The 16647-nt window shown below is 42.5% G+C and overlaps 1 protein-coding gene across 1 annotated transcript in view; it reads right to left on the reverse strand.

Annotated features, from left to right (window-relative positions):
* WRN (WRN RecQ like helicase) overlaps positions 1-14932 on the reverse strand; it is a 45952-nt gene extending 31020 nt beyond the window's left edge. Inside the window, exons 1-9 of the mRNA XM_057405116.1 lie at positions 14921-14932; positions 13691-13805; positions 11613-11728; positions 9740-9885; positions 6910-7058; positions 4428-4577; positions 2385-2457; positions 1355-1457; positions 406-817 (exon numbers count right to left, since the gene is read on the reverse strand). Of these exons, the coding sequence (XP_057261099.1) occupies positions 406-817; positions 1355-1457; positions 2385-2457; positions 4428-4577; positions 6910-7058; positions 9740-9885; positions 11613-11728; positions 13691-13786 (1245 nt within the window). The 5' untranslated portion in view covers positions 13787-13805; positions 14921-14932. The remainder of the gene's footprint in view (positions 1-405; positions 818-1354; positions 1458-2384; positions 2458-4427; positions 4578-6909; positions 7059-9739; positions 9886-11612; positions 11729-13690; positions 13806-14920) is intronic.
* Between the last annotated feature and the right edge of the window lie 1715 nt (positions 14933-16647).

Raw genomic sequence — 16647 nt, forward strand, 5'->3', positions numbered from 1 at the left:
CAGAATGTGATTTAAGAGGCACCAGTCTACATTCAGCAACCACAAGGATTGCTGTTTACAGATCCTTTAGAAAAAGATCTGCTTTTTATTCATGACCAAGTCAGAGAGCTCAAGTGCAGAATTTCTCTCCATCCTGCCAGAAATTATTTGGTAGCATATTAGCAACTGAAAGAGGAAAACTAATTAGATGATCTAGAGCTTCTGTACTCAGAATCCTTCCAAGCCCCATGACTGAAGAGCAGCTCAGTGCTTGACTACCCCCACAGGTATTTTCCAGACTGAGCCCTTCTCCCAGCCCTGTAATAGTCTCTCAGGAATAGAACTGTTAAAAATCTTGGGGGAATTAAGGACGAGATCACTTCCCCTGCATGGGTGTCCATGATTAACGAAGGCTTTTTCTATTACCTCAGCTGCAGCTTCCTTGGCAAATTCTTCTGCAGCCTGACATTCCAAGACCTGAAGTTCCTGCTCAGTAATGTCTAGTGATATGAAGTCTTCTCTGTACACTTTGTCCTTAGAGCTGGCTGCTGCAGCCCCATCTTCTACAGCGCTGCCTCTCTCTGCCTCTTCTTCTTTAAGATGTTCCTCCCAGAAGCCAGCTAGGGTAGCATCAGAGCAGACGCTGAAGTCACCTTCAAGTTGTTTAGCTAATTCAAGCATTTCAACTTTCTGTGCTTCAACATTTGCTGACTCCGCTTCAAGATTTACTGGGCTTCTGCCAGAGCTCTTCTTCATTACAGAAGGACAACCTGAACCAAACAGCGTGCTTCTTAGGGCAGTTACATTCTCCGATATGTCAGCTATTATTTCTGCAGCCCTAGAAAGTAAAACAAGAGAGCTAAACCAAAATGATAAAAGCAGTTACTACACATCTCAGCCACAAGCAGAACCTGAGTGTTCTACCCTGTTTCTCCAGTCTGTCCAAAGCTTCTCTCATATCACTGGCACTCCACATCTGTGACGATTAAATTTCTTTACACTGAAGACTATCTGTAAAGACCCTCTGAAAACACTGTTTGTGGTACTGCCCCCACACTTACATCAAGCCTCCAGGCTTCTAGCAGTCAGTCATGTGAGAATCCTGACATATTTATGAAAGGTCTTGCTGTGCATTTCAGCAAGAACCAACAGATTCAGCCAAGTTCAGTGTCAAACCCATTCCAATTAGACCAGTGAAAACCTCTGTTCCTACATATAAAGACAACGTTTTCCCACCAAGTATAGAATGCTTTTACTTGGAAAAACAGAGATACTGCTGCTAACAACCATGCATTTTGTTGCGTGAAACCTCAGGGATCAAGACCAAAACATTTTTATTATAGGTAAAGGAGAGACAAGCTGGCAAAAATCTAACCTCTGCATATTTTCAAGTTTCCCAGAAGAGTCAGGGATGCAAGAAACCAGGTCTGTTATTTCGGCAGCTAGTGAAGTCAAGCGCTCCTTCACACCCATGTCATCTGTAAGAAGTACCATCAGAGTTATTTCACAACAGGTGAGGTCTAACAGCTATATGCAAACAAATTCTATTCAAGCAATTCCAGTTCTACAAGATGTAGAGCTGAAAAGACAGCCTTTTCCAGTGCTTCAATGACAAGTACACACAATGAGGCCAAGCATTTCTTCCAGTGGCTGGTTACACATGCTCAGGTAAAAAGGACATACAACTGGACCACTGCTAAGTGATCCTTCCTCAGTATTTGCTCCAGCTTCCAGGAAAAAGAGCTGCTAACACAGATACGCCAACTAAAACAAACTCAAAAATTTACACCTAATATTAAGATAGTACTGCCACTTCTGGCTGATAGGAAAGTAAAATTCAGCCGGTACAAAACGGAAATACACTTCTCACCTCTTTTTCCAACCATAAGCTACATGCAATCCATAACTTTGCTTATGATGCATGAACTGAACAAGTACTGAGACTTCCAAGCCACTTTTCTAATCAAGTAAATAATGCTAAGCTGCTCTATAAATTTGGGTCCTATTAATACACCTCAAGAAAAGCAGTTCTTCATAACATGCTTTCTTTCTCATGTCTTACCTCTTTTTGAGCTAGATATTTGTCCCTGCATCAGCAAAATTGGTATTAACTCACTGAAGTGTTTCCATATACAAACTGGAATAACAACAGGAATTCTTACCACCTCTATATACAGCAGAAACAAACAACATAGCAAGACTGCATTCCTACATGATGATGGAACATACACAGTATGGTAAACGAGAACATCTGAGAACCTTTACAGTCTGTTCTTTCTCTGAAAGCACTCACCAAGAAACCAGACAATCCTAACAAAGATACTATGAAAAAAAAAAATCTATTGGCAAATAGAATATTTCACTGTACATTGAATGAACTCCTTATGCTTGGAAGTATGATTTACCTCTTCTTCCACAAAGTACTTTCTGGTCACTGTTATTCATATTTTTCAGTTTTTCATAAATGATAAAACCAGCCTGCAAAATAATGACAAAAAATACCACTCAGTACTCTGCATCATCTCAGATGAAGCAAAAACAATAAACAAGAATTAACAGAGCAAACTGTGGCTTGAATACATTCTGAACATCCCCTCCTGATTTGTTGGTACATGGCACACAACCACTGATGGGCTGTCTTACTGCACTGCTCATCACAACCAGGTAATATTTTACAGAATGCTTCACAAAAGGCCTGACTAAGGATCCATATTGTAGCAGAAACTCTTATCTAGACCCCAGCACAGTTATCTTACCAAGTTAACTGCAGAGAGCTCCAAGTACTCAGCTCCCGGTTTCACCATCTGCTCCACTTCATGCAGATTTAATGTAGTGCTCCAAGAGAATAGCTATGAACCTACTAAGATAGATTCTGTGTGCTTAATATTTCTCTTGATATGAAGAGTAAGTTCTAACAGGAAAATGCAGCCTAAATCCAGGAATGTGCTAATTAGGCTATCCATGTTAACAAGAGCATCTTAAAGAGGGAAGAAACAAGTGACTGCCTTGTGTTTTCCTGTGAGGCTCCAAGAGGCAAGTGAGGTGAACAGAGCATAGCAAGAAGGAGGCACTGCCTGGAAAAATGCTGGTTACAGCAGCAGCACCAGGCACCAAAAAAAAAAAAAAAAAAAAAAAAAAAAAAAAAAAAAAAAAAAAAAAAGAAAACCAACAACAATAAAAAAAAAGAAGAGGAAAAAAAAAAAAAGAGTTCCTTTCGTTACTGGTTTGGGTCTTAACAGGTGCTAAACTAGAAAATGCAATCTTTCCTGAGTCAGAACAAAAACCAGAGACCTCTGTCCCACTTTCCTTCCAGTGTCTAACCTCAACACAGAAATAAAAGCCTGAAGGTACTTTATTTTGCTGCCATAAAAAATCATCTTGTCCCAGGAAGCAGGCAGCACCCAGCAGCACAGTGGTAAACCCCCTTCACAGAACTGCAGGAAAAGAATGCTCTTTCTGAAACTGAGGCAGCAGACACTTCTACAGAGCTACATAAATCCACATCCAACTACATTACTCTTTCTGGTAATCCATACTGTGGTTCTGCTACATTAGCCACTAGAGGAGGTTGTATTTCTTCCTAGTTGCTTATTAATTTTATCTCACCTATTATATTTAGAAGGATTTTGATTCACAATCTGCTCAAGAAAGATGAGCAAAACCCCCAGCAGAAAACACAGCCAAAATTGCTAACCAGCTACAGTTAATACCTGCAGAAAAGGGAACCAAAAAGTAATTACCCACTCTTCACTTCCATAAGTGATTATTGCATGTAAATACACACCAGACATGTTACACCCATGTGGGATAATCATACTACAAGCATTTAGGCTTTCTCCATAAAGATATATATAAAATTCACCCAATGGCTCCATCAAAACTCACTTCCCTGAAGTGATAACTTGAAGCGAGTCCAAATGGACAGACATCCCTCAGGAGGACTGTTGGTGCCTGGGTAACTTGGCACATTCAAAGCACAGCAAAACTTCCAGGAGCTCTGCTTCCTGGAAAAACTTCAATAAAAAGGCAAAACTTGGAACACCATGAAATATTTAGAGGTAAGGACCCCATGGGAGTCCCAAGGCTGCTGTGGAATGGTGTTTCTTCCATCTACATTCAATTTTCTATGTGAAGCATTCATCACAGTATCCTCTTTCAGTGACTCAGGTAATAAAACAGGCTAGCGTAGGTACAAGCAGCACCATCTTCAACAGAGAAGATATTATGACACTCAGGATGAACACTGAGGTTTAAAAACCTGAGATAAGAAACTAGACAGCAACATATCTGGTGGCATTTCCACCTTTAAGCATCCCATATCCACAGCAGACCTCATGGTCTTCCTACGTTCACTGTGTTCTACAGCAGAAAGCCATTAAAAACTGCAGCTAACAGCATGCTAGAGAAGACTTAACATGAGTAGAACAGTGATCTCTCCTTGTACGTACATAGGCATCTGTGGCTGCGTACAATTTTTGCTCCTCGTTGAGTGGAAACTCTTTCCAGTTACTACAGCGGACAGACTTATCCTTCAAAAGTTGCTTGCCAAAAAGGTGTTTTACCAGACCATTTAGACTCCAGATCTCCTTACACCTCAGCTGGGGAAAGAAAACAAACAAACAAAAGGATTTTTTTAAAGGAGGAAACAATTGACCCAACAGAGTGTATTCCTCAAAGCAGTAAAGTGTACTTAATCCCTCCTTAGAAGCAAAGAGCTGTGGGTTAGTCAGCACAAACTAGTTTCTGAAAGCAGTAACTGTTTCTCCAGGCTTAAATCTTTTCTCATCACATTAAAAGGTAGTTTAGCCATTTGCAAGCTGTACTTCCCTGCCCTGAAACTGTATTGCTAGAGGACAGAGCTACATTATCAAGCTGGAAAAATTGCATTAGGGCCAGGTGAGTCCACACAATGTGAGATGGTACTCTAATGCTACCAAAAATATCTGTACAATGTAGTCTCCAGTTGATAAAGCCATAGACTTAAACAGTAACCCCTCTTTCCTCCAGGATTTTTCTATTATTTCCCTTTTCAAGTCAGAGAAATTCCATATCCAACACTAGGAAATTATTTAATATAAACACAGGAGTAATCAAGTCTTCCTGTGTTTTGTCATCTTCCGCAAGTCTGAAACCGAGCACAAGCCAGAGCATGCCATTTAGACCATGCTAGCCACTACTCATCATGCTGCGAAGCAGCAGTGCATCAGAAGTCTCCAGAAGTCACCCCACCACACTGCAGTTTTCAATTGCTTTTGTAATCCTACTTGTCATCCACAGTTGCCACATGCAATTGTCTTAACAGCCAGTTTGGGAAACTTCCCTTCAGACCCTGAGGATTCAAGACTCACAGGCACAGCTCTCCACTCTTCCAGCTTGCAACTAGTTGCAAAACATGCAGAACTGCAGCATTATCAACTCATTCCTTTAAACCTAGTCTAAAAAAAATCCCAACCAACTTCTAATTTTAGGTTCCCGCGGCCCTTCCCCTGCATTCTGCCATTACATATAACCCTATTTTGTTCTCTCAGGCTTCTCTTTCAAGTTTATTTTTGGTTTGTTTTCTCTTCACCAGAAGATCACGTTGCTCATCTTCATAACAAATTATCCTGGAGCCCAACACTAGGATTAAAAAGGGTGAGGGAACTGAACTGAGGAAATGCCTAGTCTGAAAATAAACAGCTCCTATTGCTCAAGAAAAACAGTTTAATTTGTACAACTCCCAAGCCGCTAGGAATTGAAGCTCCAGGTTTCAATTTCAGTTTCAACTCCAGCGCTCATAAAGAGAGCACTGCCTCAAATGCTGATGATACATTACATAGCTATGATTTAATTACACAGGGCACATAAAGCACATAACAGAGAAAGGTATAAGTAGTGTTATTTCTGGGCATAAATCTGTCCTCCACCAAGAAACTACAACTGCTGCTACCATCCTACCAAACAAAATATGCACAGAAGGAAAGAAAAGTACATAGAAAAGCCAAGTACAGGTGAGGAAAAGCCTTGCATATACCAAAAGAGAAGCTTTAAGGTACATATTAGAAATAAGCATGACAGTGTGATTTGGAAGATAATGAGCCTTTTCCTCACTTCCTTATTAAGATGGTGTTTGGAACACTCTACATGGAATGCTACCTAACCAAAATCCAACTAATATGAATTTCAGGGTGCACCAAACTCAACACTAGTTCTGAAAAACAGGCCATGAGGCTCTGGAACCTGCACCCACATGAGAGCAGAGGCAACACCAACTTCAGAGTCATGACGAGTCTATGAAAGATATTTCATAGAATCACAGCAGGGTTTGGTTTGGAAAGGATATTAAAGATCATCCAATGCCAACCCCCTGTCTTAGGCAAGGAAACCTTCCACTAGACCAGGTTGCTGAAAGCCCTGTCCACTGATTTCTAGGGCCCTAGCTTATGTGATCAACAACTCCACTTGAAGGACTTGAAGGAAGACCTTGGTGCTTGAAGGACTTGAAAGACCACCAAGCAAGCCATGGCACAAGAACTGCCTCCCTTTGAACAGGCATCAGTCTTCACTGCCTCCACAGCATTTCTCACATCTTAAAGGTTCAGCCATTGCTGGGATAATCACACCATTGCCATCAGAACCCTGACTAGACATAATCTAGTACTAAGGAGTACAGAAAATGCATCTGCAGCTGAACTACCTTTGTAAACATGAGAGTTGAACAGGCAGGACAAATATTCACTAAGAGCTAGTTCACTGAAAGGCAGTACTCAGTTTTGTGGAATTCCTTGAGAGTTCTTTATAAACTTATTTTAAGTTACAACACATGCCTGCTTTTTTCTATAGAACATGTCTGCTATTAGCATTGAGCTCCGTTATGAAGCCAAGGAAGCTTCCTTTTGTGTAGCACAATAAAAAGATCCCTTCCCACAACAAAAGGGTTTTAAGTTTTACCTTCTCATTAGCAACGTCAGCCAGCTCCACAAAGCTCTTCAGTTTGATTTCAAAGTCACTCATCAGCTTCCACTGATCTCCCTCAACTCCTACGCCAACCTTTTTAATTGTTTCATCTTCGAGCAGTCTTTTGAGTCCCTTGGGAAAACCTAAAAATAGATGAAGCCCAAACACGAGAAAATAAGTACTGGAAGATGCCAGAAAGTCTAAAGGAAATGACAAAATCCTAGCAAAAGAGACATCTGCAAAAAAAATGTGCTTTTAAAGGAAAAGCCCCAAAGTTGCTGTTTACGTGACTGCTTGCACTCTCGAATTACTATAAACACCAAATGGTTATAATGTATCATCTGCAGACAAGCAGAAATGAAACACTGGAAATATATACAAATTCATTCTGCATCTAAAAACAAATCAGTAAGAAATTTAACAACCTTGTTTTGTCTTGGTGATCACTATATCACATAACAAAAAGGCAACCTCTAGCTGAGAAAGACTTCACAGATTTGGATGCTCATGAAACAAGACACAACAACTTTAGCTTTATACAGAATTCCTTCCAGTTTTTGCTATTTCTCATTCCTGGGAAACCATTTGAACCAGAAGCATGGGAAATGACCAGAAAAAGAGATTCTGTGTAAAGACAGTGCTAATACTGGGCTGGTCCAACAGTAGCATTTGGAAAACAGAACTGGCCATGCAGATCCTCTGCCAAGCCCAGATAAGTCTTTTCTTTCTTGTAAGAAAGAAAGATATTCGTGGATGTACACAGATGCGAAGTATTGTATTTTGATTTATCCCTAACTTACGGCACCACAGTCCTGGATCAAAGGCCATTTTCAAGTTTACAGGACTGAATAAAAGCACATACCTTCCATATCTGGTTTTCTGCAGAAGGCAACAACCATAGACCCTTCATACATGAACCAAAACTTTTTGTTTTTTTCTCCCCACCGTGTTTGATTCCATTTAAACTTATGAGCATCTTAAATACATACCTTGAGAAACCCACAGCTGAATACCCTGAATGAGTCTCAAGTAATTCTAGTACCTACAAACATATACTACTTAATATCTGGCTTGGTTCTCATTTCAAATTCCACCTTTTAACTACTGTAATGTGTTTATACACTTCAACAATCACTTTGCATGGCTGGTTTTATTTCATACGTGACTATCTCCACACTTTCATGGCCACCACCGACACACAACACAGACATCTTTGCAACTACAGCCACAATCAGCTACGCTGTGAAGTTCCAGGTCCATTTAAAAATTAGAGAATTACTCCTCTGTGGAGACAGACAGTTGAGCTGACCAAAAGCTTGCAACACACACAGCTGACTTAGGGAAGAAAGGATTTTCACTAAAGAATATAATCAAGAAAACCTTCAAGGATGGCAACTTCCCAGCAAAGGGCATGTCCCCCATTTCTACCACCTAATTTCTAGAAAAGTGACTGCACAAACTAAAAAAGTCTAAGCTCCAGAACTGTACAGAGACTAAACCCTGAGAAACAGGCCACATTTTCTTGAAAGTCTGTAGGAAAAAAAACGACGACATGGAAAATTATCCAGAATCTTCCTGATAAATAGATGCAGTTTTTTCCTTTATACACAGTTCAAAAACTCTCCACTGTCTTCTTCCTGCAGAAAGAAGCATTTCTCCCCCATTACCCCCCCAAAATGGTGGGTCTTACCCAACTGGCTAATCCTCTTAACATCTATGTTTCTGTAGATCAAATATATTCTGCATAATAAGCAGAAATCGGGTGTGGTTCTTGCAAAAAGGTTGACATCTCCATTCAAAACACACCTCCCACTGGCAAGAGCAGAAATTTTAGGAAGTGATTCAGGAGGAAACACCATCTTCTGCTGTAACACACAGTAGCCCGCATGCAGCGGTACTCAGCATTTACACACAAACATCTTCACTTACAGAATCAAAAGCATTTCAGCCCTTGATGATTCTTCCTCTCTTAGCTTTCTTTCCTCAGATCTTTTTCTTTTGTGCCTTTTGTACCTTTCTGCCTCCCGGATTGAATAACCTCCAGCAATTAAATTTTCCACCTCATTTGCTATAAATGACAAAGGATTGAACACCAACATTAAAACTATCACCATTATAGCTCAGCATGCACACCCCAGGGAAATCAGAGACATCCTGCAGGCATAGTTTCAATCTAACATTCAAACCAAAGGTTATAAAATTGCAGCCTCCTTCCCTCATTCCCACAATCCCTATTTGGAAAGCTTGTATTCACATCTATAATGAATTCAGACTCCACTGAGCATAAACCCCTTCTCTTCCCACAGCTGCATCTCACCAGGTATCCAGTGTTCTTTCTGATAACCAGTGTCACAAAACACAGGTATTAGGAACAAAACAGCACAATGGTCATCATGTTTGAGGAGTTTTATTATTAAAGCCAAACTAAGAAGAAACACAGCCTGCTACATTTAGATTCCATGCTTATTTTGACACTAAACAGAAAACTCTTCCTATGAGCAGAGAATTAAATTTTGAAAGCTAAACTCAAATCTTCTTTCCCAAACAGAAAATTAATATTCAAGTAACATAATTTTGCCCTGTTCAGACCCTAAGATGCTGTATGCCAGCACACAGGGCAAGACTTGGCCTAAGATCCACTTAATATCAGCAATACTCAAAGAATAAGCCCATTTATTATAGGCAGGAAAGAGAAGGATGGATTTTTACTATCTAGCATAGCATGAAATATTGGCTATTGCTCAAAGGGTAAGTTCAAACTTAATCACAGCAAACAGAAGGCAGGTCATGCCCTAACAAATAAGAAAGAAAGAAGATACAGTACCTGACATGGAAGAGATGTGGAACAAGTAACACTTCTCCTCAGATATACATATCTGGATTACTGCTATTTTGGCCATTTTTCCTTTAGTATATGATGGTGGCCATTCAATATCAAATCCAACAGCAGACCCATCTGATAAACTCTGCCTAAAAAGAAACAGATACTCTTCACGTTCTTCTAGCAGTATTTAAACTATCAGGCTCAAATCATCTTATATTAAAAAAACAAACAGTTAAGAGCTAGCACATCCCCTTTCACATGTACAGGACATGGAAACCATTTTAAAATCAAGACCATAAGGCTTGCGAAATTCCTGCTGCTCCCAAAAGCTTCAAGAAACATCAAACTTTAGCAGATCTTATCTCATGCAAACAGTACATAGCAAGCTGTGGAAGATTAACCAAGGCTGGACATCAGACACCCCCTTAAGACACTATATTTCTTCCCTCCTGAGCTGGACAGGGGAGAGGAAATATAATGAAAGGCTCATGGGTTGAGGTAAGGACAGGGAGGGATCACTCGCCAATTACCATCATGGGCAAAACAGACTTGACTTGGGGAAATTAGTTTACTTAATCACCAAGTAAATCAGAGTAGGATAATGAGAAATAAAACCAAATCTTAGCACACCTTCCCCTCACCCCTTCCTTCTGCCCAGGCTCAACTTCATCTCCAAATTCTCTACCTCCTATCCATCAGCGGCACAGGGGGAGGGGGAATGGGGATTGTAGTCAGTTCATCACAGTGCCTCTGCTCCTTCCTCCACAGGGGGACGCCTCACACTCCTCCTTTGCTCCAGCATGGGGTACCTCCCACAGGAGACAGTTTTTCCATTAACTTCTCCAGCATGAGTCCCACAGGCTGCAGGTCTTCATGAATGCCCCAGCCTGGGTCCATTCCATGGATGCAGTCCTTCAGGAACAGGCTGCTTCAGTGTGAGTCCCTTTCATGGGACACAGCCCTTCAGGAACAGACTGCTCCAGGCTGGATCCCTTTCATGGGGTACAGTCCTTCAGAAACAGGCTGCCTCAGCCTCAGTCTTGCCAGGAGCCTGCTCCAGCATGGGCTTTCCACAAGGTCACAGCCTCCTTTGGGCATCCCCCTGCTCCAGCATGGGGTCCTCCAGGGGCTGCAGGTAGAGATCTGCTCCAGTGCCTGCAGCACCTTCGCCACTAATTCACCGACCTTGGTGTCTGCAAAGCTGTTTCTCTCACATATTCTCACTCCTCACTCTGGCTGCACTTGTGCAGGTTTTTTTCCACTTCCTAAATTATTTATCACAGAGGTGCTATTACCATCACCAATGTGCTCAGCCTTGGCCAGCAGCAGGTCCATCCTGGAACTGGCTAGCATTTGCTCCATCAGACACAAGGAAAGCTTCTAAAAGCTTCTCACAGGAGCCACCCATTACCAAAACCTTACCATGCAAATCCAATACACAAGTCTTAGTAAACAGCCAGATACAAAAGGTAGAGTAATTTAAACTCCCTTGAAAGCTTGTTCTTTATCTAACCCATTGCACTAAAAGGCAGAGAGTAATAACTTGCATCATTAATATTACTATCTTTTTTTGACACATACAGTCCCCAGTTACGAATTAGCACACACACCTGATTTCTTACAGCTCCTCCTTCTCCATGCTATCTATACTGTGGAAAGCATAAAACCTGTGTTAGAGCCTTTACTGCTTCTGCTTAAAGGGACTGCAAGGCTCAGTAATGGCATCTCCCATAAGAAAACAAAAAAAAACAAACATAAAGACCAAATGAGAAACTAAGCACGCATAGCTCAATGGGGAGAAAAGCCAAATCCTTTCTTGGAAAGGAAACAGCACAAAAGAAAACACAAAGAAAAACTGAGTAAGAGCTATTACCTGATATCTTCTGAAAGGAGGGAACAGTCACTGACTTCACAGCTGTACACAACAGAGCCACGGAACTCTAGGAATGGCAGCCCATCTTCCAAAACACTCCTCTGAAAAGCAGACTTCTGTCAAACAACATTTGGAAGAGGCTGAGTTACTGGCCACAGGAAAGCATCAGCACTACAAATGCTGCATCCAATGTAAACGCTGTGTCCCAGCGAGGCTGGCATCAGTGTTTCCCAAAACCTTGGGAAACAGAACTGTGCTCCACACCACAGGGGCAGCAGCACTGTCAGTTAACAAAAGGGTGACATCCCCCTTTAGGAACATTTGGGTCCATGTCCCCATTTCTTTGCTTAGCTCCAAGCACTGAGACTGAAATCCTGCAGGTTAAGTTTTTTACCTCAATTACTTTTGTCGTATTCTTCCCACCAAAGAGATTTTTTAGCTTTCAAGAACAAGGTCAGGGAAAAGAAGCATTTTAGACAGTGTCAAAAAAACCCTTAAGACTATTTTAAATGCTGTAGTGCTTGCACATCTCTCATTTGAGGCAAAAATATTAAAAATGGTCAATAACTTGAGCAATTCTTCAGGTCATTCAAATCTGGTCAGGCTAGAATCCTCAAACACATCTCCAGTATACCTGTATAAAATAGCTCAGTTCCCCCATTTCCTTGGTCCCACATTTCAGCAAGCCCACTTCACTTAACCCTGCCAGATATAGTGTGTGAGGAACTTCACAAAGCTCTAAACTCCATGGATTTAAACTATCTGAAGGATTTAAAAGGACCACTGGCCTCCATCAACTGACGATTACTGGCTTACTTTAAGCACACAAGTAAGGTGAGATGTAACACTCCAGTTAATGATTTTCCCCCCTTTCAGAAAGGTATTTAGTAAAAGTTCAACAGGTAAAATTTAATTGAATTGCAGATTCTGATAGTTTAGCTACCTGGAAAAACTTCATTTTGGTCCAAATTACGTAGTAAATTACAGTGCCAGTAATACCAAATATGGGTAAGTATGCCATAGTAACACTTAAAAACCAACATCTTGTCAATCTAAAGGGGCCACAATAGACAAAAGAGGTTTTAATATAGTTTCTGAAAGATGTTGCTTGGAAGGGGGAGATTTAGGAACAAACGCAGTGCTGATTTTATGCTTGCACAATAAAACATTCCCTCCGGTTAATGAACAGCCAAAGCTTAATCAAAACCCTTCCTCCAATTGCTGACTGAAGCAGGGTTCCATGGTACACTGCTGTACCACAGCACATGGAAGTCATCTTGGTTAAATGACATAGCAATATCCACACTACTATTTTTAACTGCTGCTCTTATAGTTCTTATAGAGCTGAGCCTCCTCTTGCCACTCAGTTTTCTACTTGTTAAAGCAGTTCCAGATGTTACAAGTGAAAGGTGTCACTTCTGGTGGGAAGTTTTATACCAAAACTGCTCTTATACACAGGAAACAACCCATCCAAGGACATGTTAACATTCTTGGAACACCAGAATTTGACATAATCTTTATGATCAATTAATTCTTCCTATACCTCTGAGCTGCAGAACCTCCTGAACATGCACACGTGCAAGTGCAGAAAGCCAGAGGGCCTTCCCATAACAAACCAGCCTACCAGCCTGCAGCTTGAGGTCGCTGCATTTTGAGCTCTCTGATTATCTATATAATCTCCCCTCCTGCCCCAGTTCTTCATGGTGTACAGCCTACAACACTGGGTGAGCAACACATCAAAAATCTCCCTATATTTGGGTGGTTTTGACACTAAAATTCAAGTCTGTCAGGAATAAATTTCTACAGAGCTAATAGCAATGGCAACATGATTTTTTAATTAAAAAAAAAAAAAACCTCTCCAAAAAAAAACTTTAGCAAGGTCATTCAACCAGTAATTGAGGAGCTAATTTTAATTATAGTTCATAGGATAAAATATCTCTAACCATTCAGAATGTCAGAGGCAGAGGTATAACTACATGCAACTGCTCCACTGTTGTTTTATTACACAGTGTACATCAATTAATTACTTTATTAACATAACACAGGCAAACTTCAGTTTCCTCCATGCAATGACATACCTTTTTATCACTCAAAACTTCCTCTTGGCTTTGAGTAAGCATCCACTGTGGATATTTGTTCTGCAGACTAGTATTTGGCAAATCTACTTTATTCATTTTTTCCACATTTCTGTTCCTTCAACATAAAAATAAGAACAAAAAAGAATGGTCAATTTGTACAGAGACAAGCTGTTATTATCATCAAGCCAGAACAAGGTGATGGAAGTTCACTACCTTGAACTTAAAAGGGTTTGTGCACAAGAATAGACATTTACAGAACTGCCCACATTGAATATCAAAAGACCTTTAGGCATTATATTCTTATTCATGTCAGTAAGAAAATAAGATTAAAAAAAAAACACCAAAAAACAAACACCACAAAACACAGGGAAAACCTCTTAAAATCATATGGGAAAAAGAACTGAGTCTGTTTCTATGGAGAGCAGTGACTTGGAACAGAAGAGTACACCTACTGCCATCTCTGGTCAACACAGCCCTCGTTACCTAGCCAAATATTGATGTTGTGGTTTAGATAACAGCATAGAAACCAGCCATCTAAAACCCCCAACCCAAACTAGGGACTATCAGACTCCCACAGATATCACCCCAAGACATTCACTGCCTACACAGGACCTCAGAGCTGCAAGTCCTCAACCAAGGTAAAGAAAACCACAGAATTTCTAGGGAAAACTACAGCCAAACAAGGCACATGCTGCTAAGATCTTTGGCACAGACTGGATGATGGCTGAAGTTGCTTAGCAATTTGCCAGCCGTTCATTCAAACCAAATGAGTTCACTGAGCAGAGACAGCTTATTCCCAGGGCATCAGGAAGCAGGGTACATTCCCTGGAAGACAACAGAGATGATGGAGAGCACTCCATAGAGATGCTGTAAATTTAAAATAGAGACTTAAGTTAGGAAGAGATGCTGTTTATAACACCAGGAGATTTTCAGCCCTAATGACTTAGGCTTGCTTTCAGGGAAGCAGAGCAGAATTTCCAAGTTGTAAGCAAACGATGACTGTATTAGAGCTGTTCCAGCCTCTCCCCAGACTGCTTCTAGTGTGACTTAGAAATCCCACTGGAAATTCAAACAGGTCACAAACAAATTTCTCATCCTGCTTCCTCCCACTAGTCCCCAGGTGCTCAACACATCAACAACAAATTCAGGGTACATATACATTGCATGTATATTCTTAGCAGTACATTCTTACTGTATGCAAGAACGTACTTTTCAGTTGCAGTTCCTCACCAAGAAGCAGGTCCAAATCATATGCAAAACATGCTGTTTCAGTTTTTCAGTACTCAAAGCCACCTTTTGATGTTTCTCATTGATTATCTACGGTAGACAGAAGGCTTTCCTTGGTTATCTATCCACTTGTGCAGTAGCATAATGAGCTACTACCTAAAAAAACACTTTAGAAGAACATTTTAATACTAAAACAGTAACAAAAGAGCCACTAGGAAGATGCCTGAAGTAGAAACACTCTGTTCCTGAGAGCTGCAACTACTGTAAATGACAGAAACCAGCAGAGAAACTACAAAAGGTTGGACAGGGTTTGAAGCAAACCGGTCTAGTGGAAGGTGTCCCTGCCCACAGCAGTGTCGAACTGGATGATCTTAAGGTCCTTCGTGTCCCAGACCACTCCAGGATTCTACAGACAGGACACTCTGCAGCACCTATCCCACTATCTGCCACCCCAACATGTTTGCCACAAAACCAGGTAAAAGCCCCAGAGTGCCTTCAGCAGCAACACCAGACAAGCAAGCACCTCTCACCATGGCATCACCCACCTCACTGGTGTTACACCAAGAAATTGCACTTACAAGCGTGAGACCTGCCCTGAGCTGGCACCAGGATCCTCCAGGCCAAATGGCAGCACAAATGGAGCTGCGGGAAAGCCTTCACACACGGTCAAAACACCTCATTTCCTCAGGGAAATTTCTTCTGCACCCCAAAGCCCCTCACCTAGAATCACAGAATCAACCAGGTTGGAAAAGACCTTTAAGATCCTCAAGTCCAATCATTTCCCCAGCACTGCCAAGCCCACCACTAAACCATGTCACTGATGGCCTCATCTACACAGTCTGTGAACACTTCAGGGCAGCTTGTTCCAATGCCTGATCACCCTTTCGGGGAAGAAATTGTTCCTAATCTCCAATCTAAACTTCCCCTGGCACAGACTGAGGCTGTGTCCTGCCACTTGCTGCTTGGGAGAAGGGCCCAGCCACCCCCTAGCTCAATCCTTCTTTCAGGCAGTTGCAGAGTGCAGTAAGGTCCCCCCTGAGCCTACTCTTCTCCACATTAACTCCCTCCCCCCCCCGGTCCGTTAGCTGCTTCCCATCACACTTGCTCTCCAGACCCTTCACGAGCTCCACTGCACTTCTTTGGACCCGCTCCAGCACCTCAACGTCTCTGGGCGCACACCCCGGGAACCCTCCCAGGGGGCGGCTTGTACTCTTGGAGGACTTCTTCCACCCGGCACCGCGGGGCAGAAAGCAGCCCAAGGGCCCGGCGGTGCTCGCAGCAGGCCGGAAACGACGGCGGGACGCTGCCCTCCGAGCACCGACGGGCTCCATGGCGGCCCGTTCCCCTCACCGCCACCGAAACGGGATCCCCAGCCCCGCCATGCGCCGGATACCTGCGCCCCGCTCACGGAACCCCACTGCGGCGTCGCCCCGCCGCCGAACACCGCGCCACCGACGGAGCACGCATACTGCGTCACCGCGCATCGCGCTCATAACACGTCACGGAGACGACATGCTCCCATCCCCCCCACATCTCCCAGGGCAGCGGCGGCAGGTTACCCGAGGTGTCGCGCATGCGGAATGAGGCGGAGGCCGTGGGACATTGTGGGTAGCGTAGTCCCGGTGCCGAGCGGGCCACACACCCTCCGGAGAGCCCACGACTCCCCCCGCGCTGCCGCCGCCGCTGTCGTCGTCGTCCTCGGCCGGGCGGGGCTGGGGCGGGGCGGGGTG

The sequence above is a fragment of the Pezoporus wallicus genome, unplaced genomic scaffold, assembly GCF_028554395.1.
Source record: "Pezoporus wallicus isolate ANWC-B61680 ecotype Strahan unplaced genomic scaffold, APGP_CSIRO_Pwel_v1 contig_6789, whole genome shotgun sequence".
NCBI classification, from domain to species: Eukaryota; Metazoa; Chordata; class Aves; order Psittaciformes; family Psittacidae; genus Pezoporus; species Pezoporus wallicus.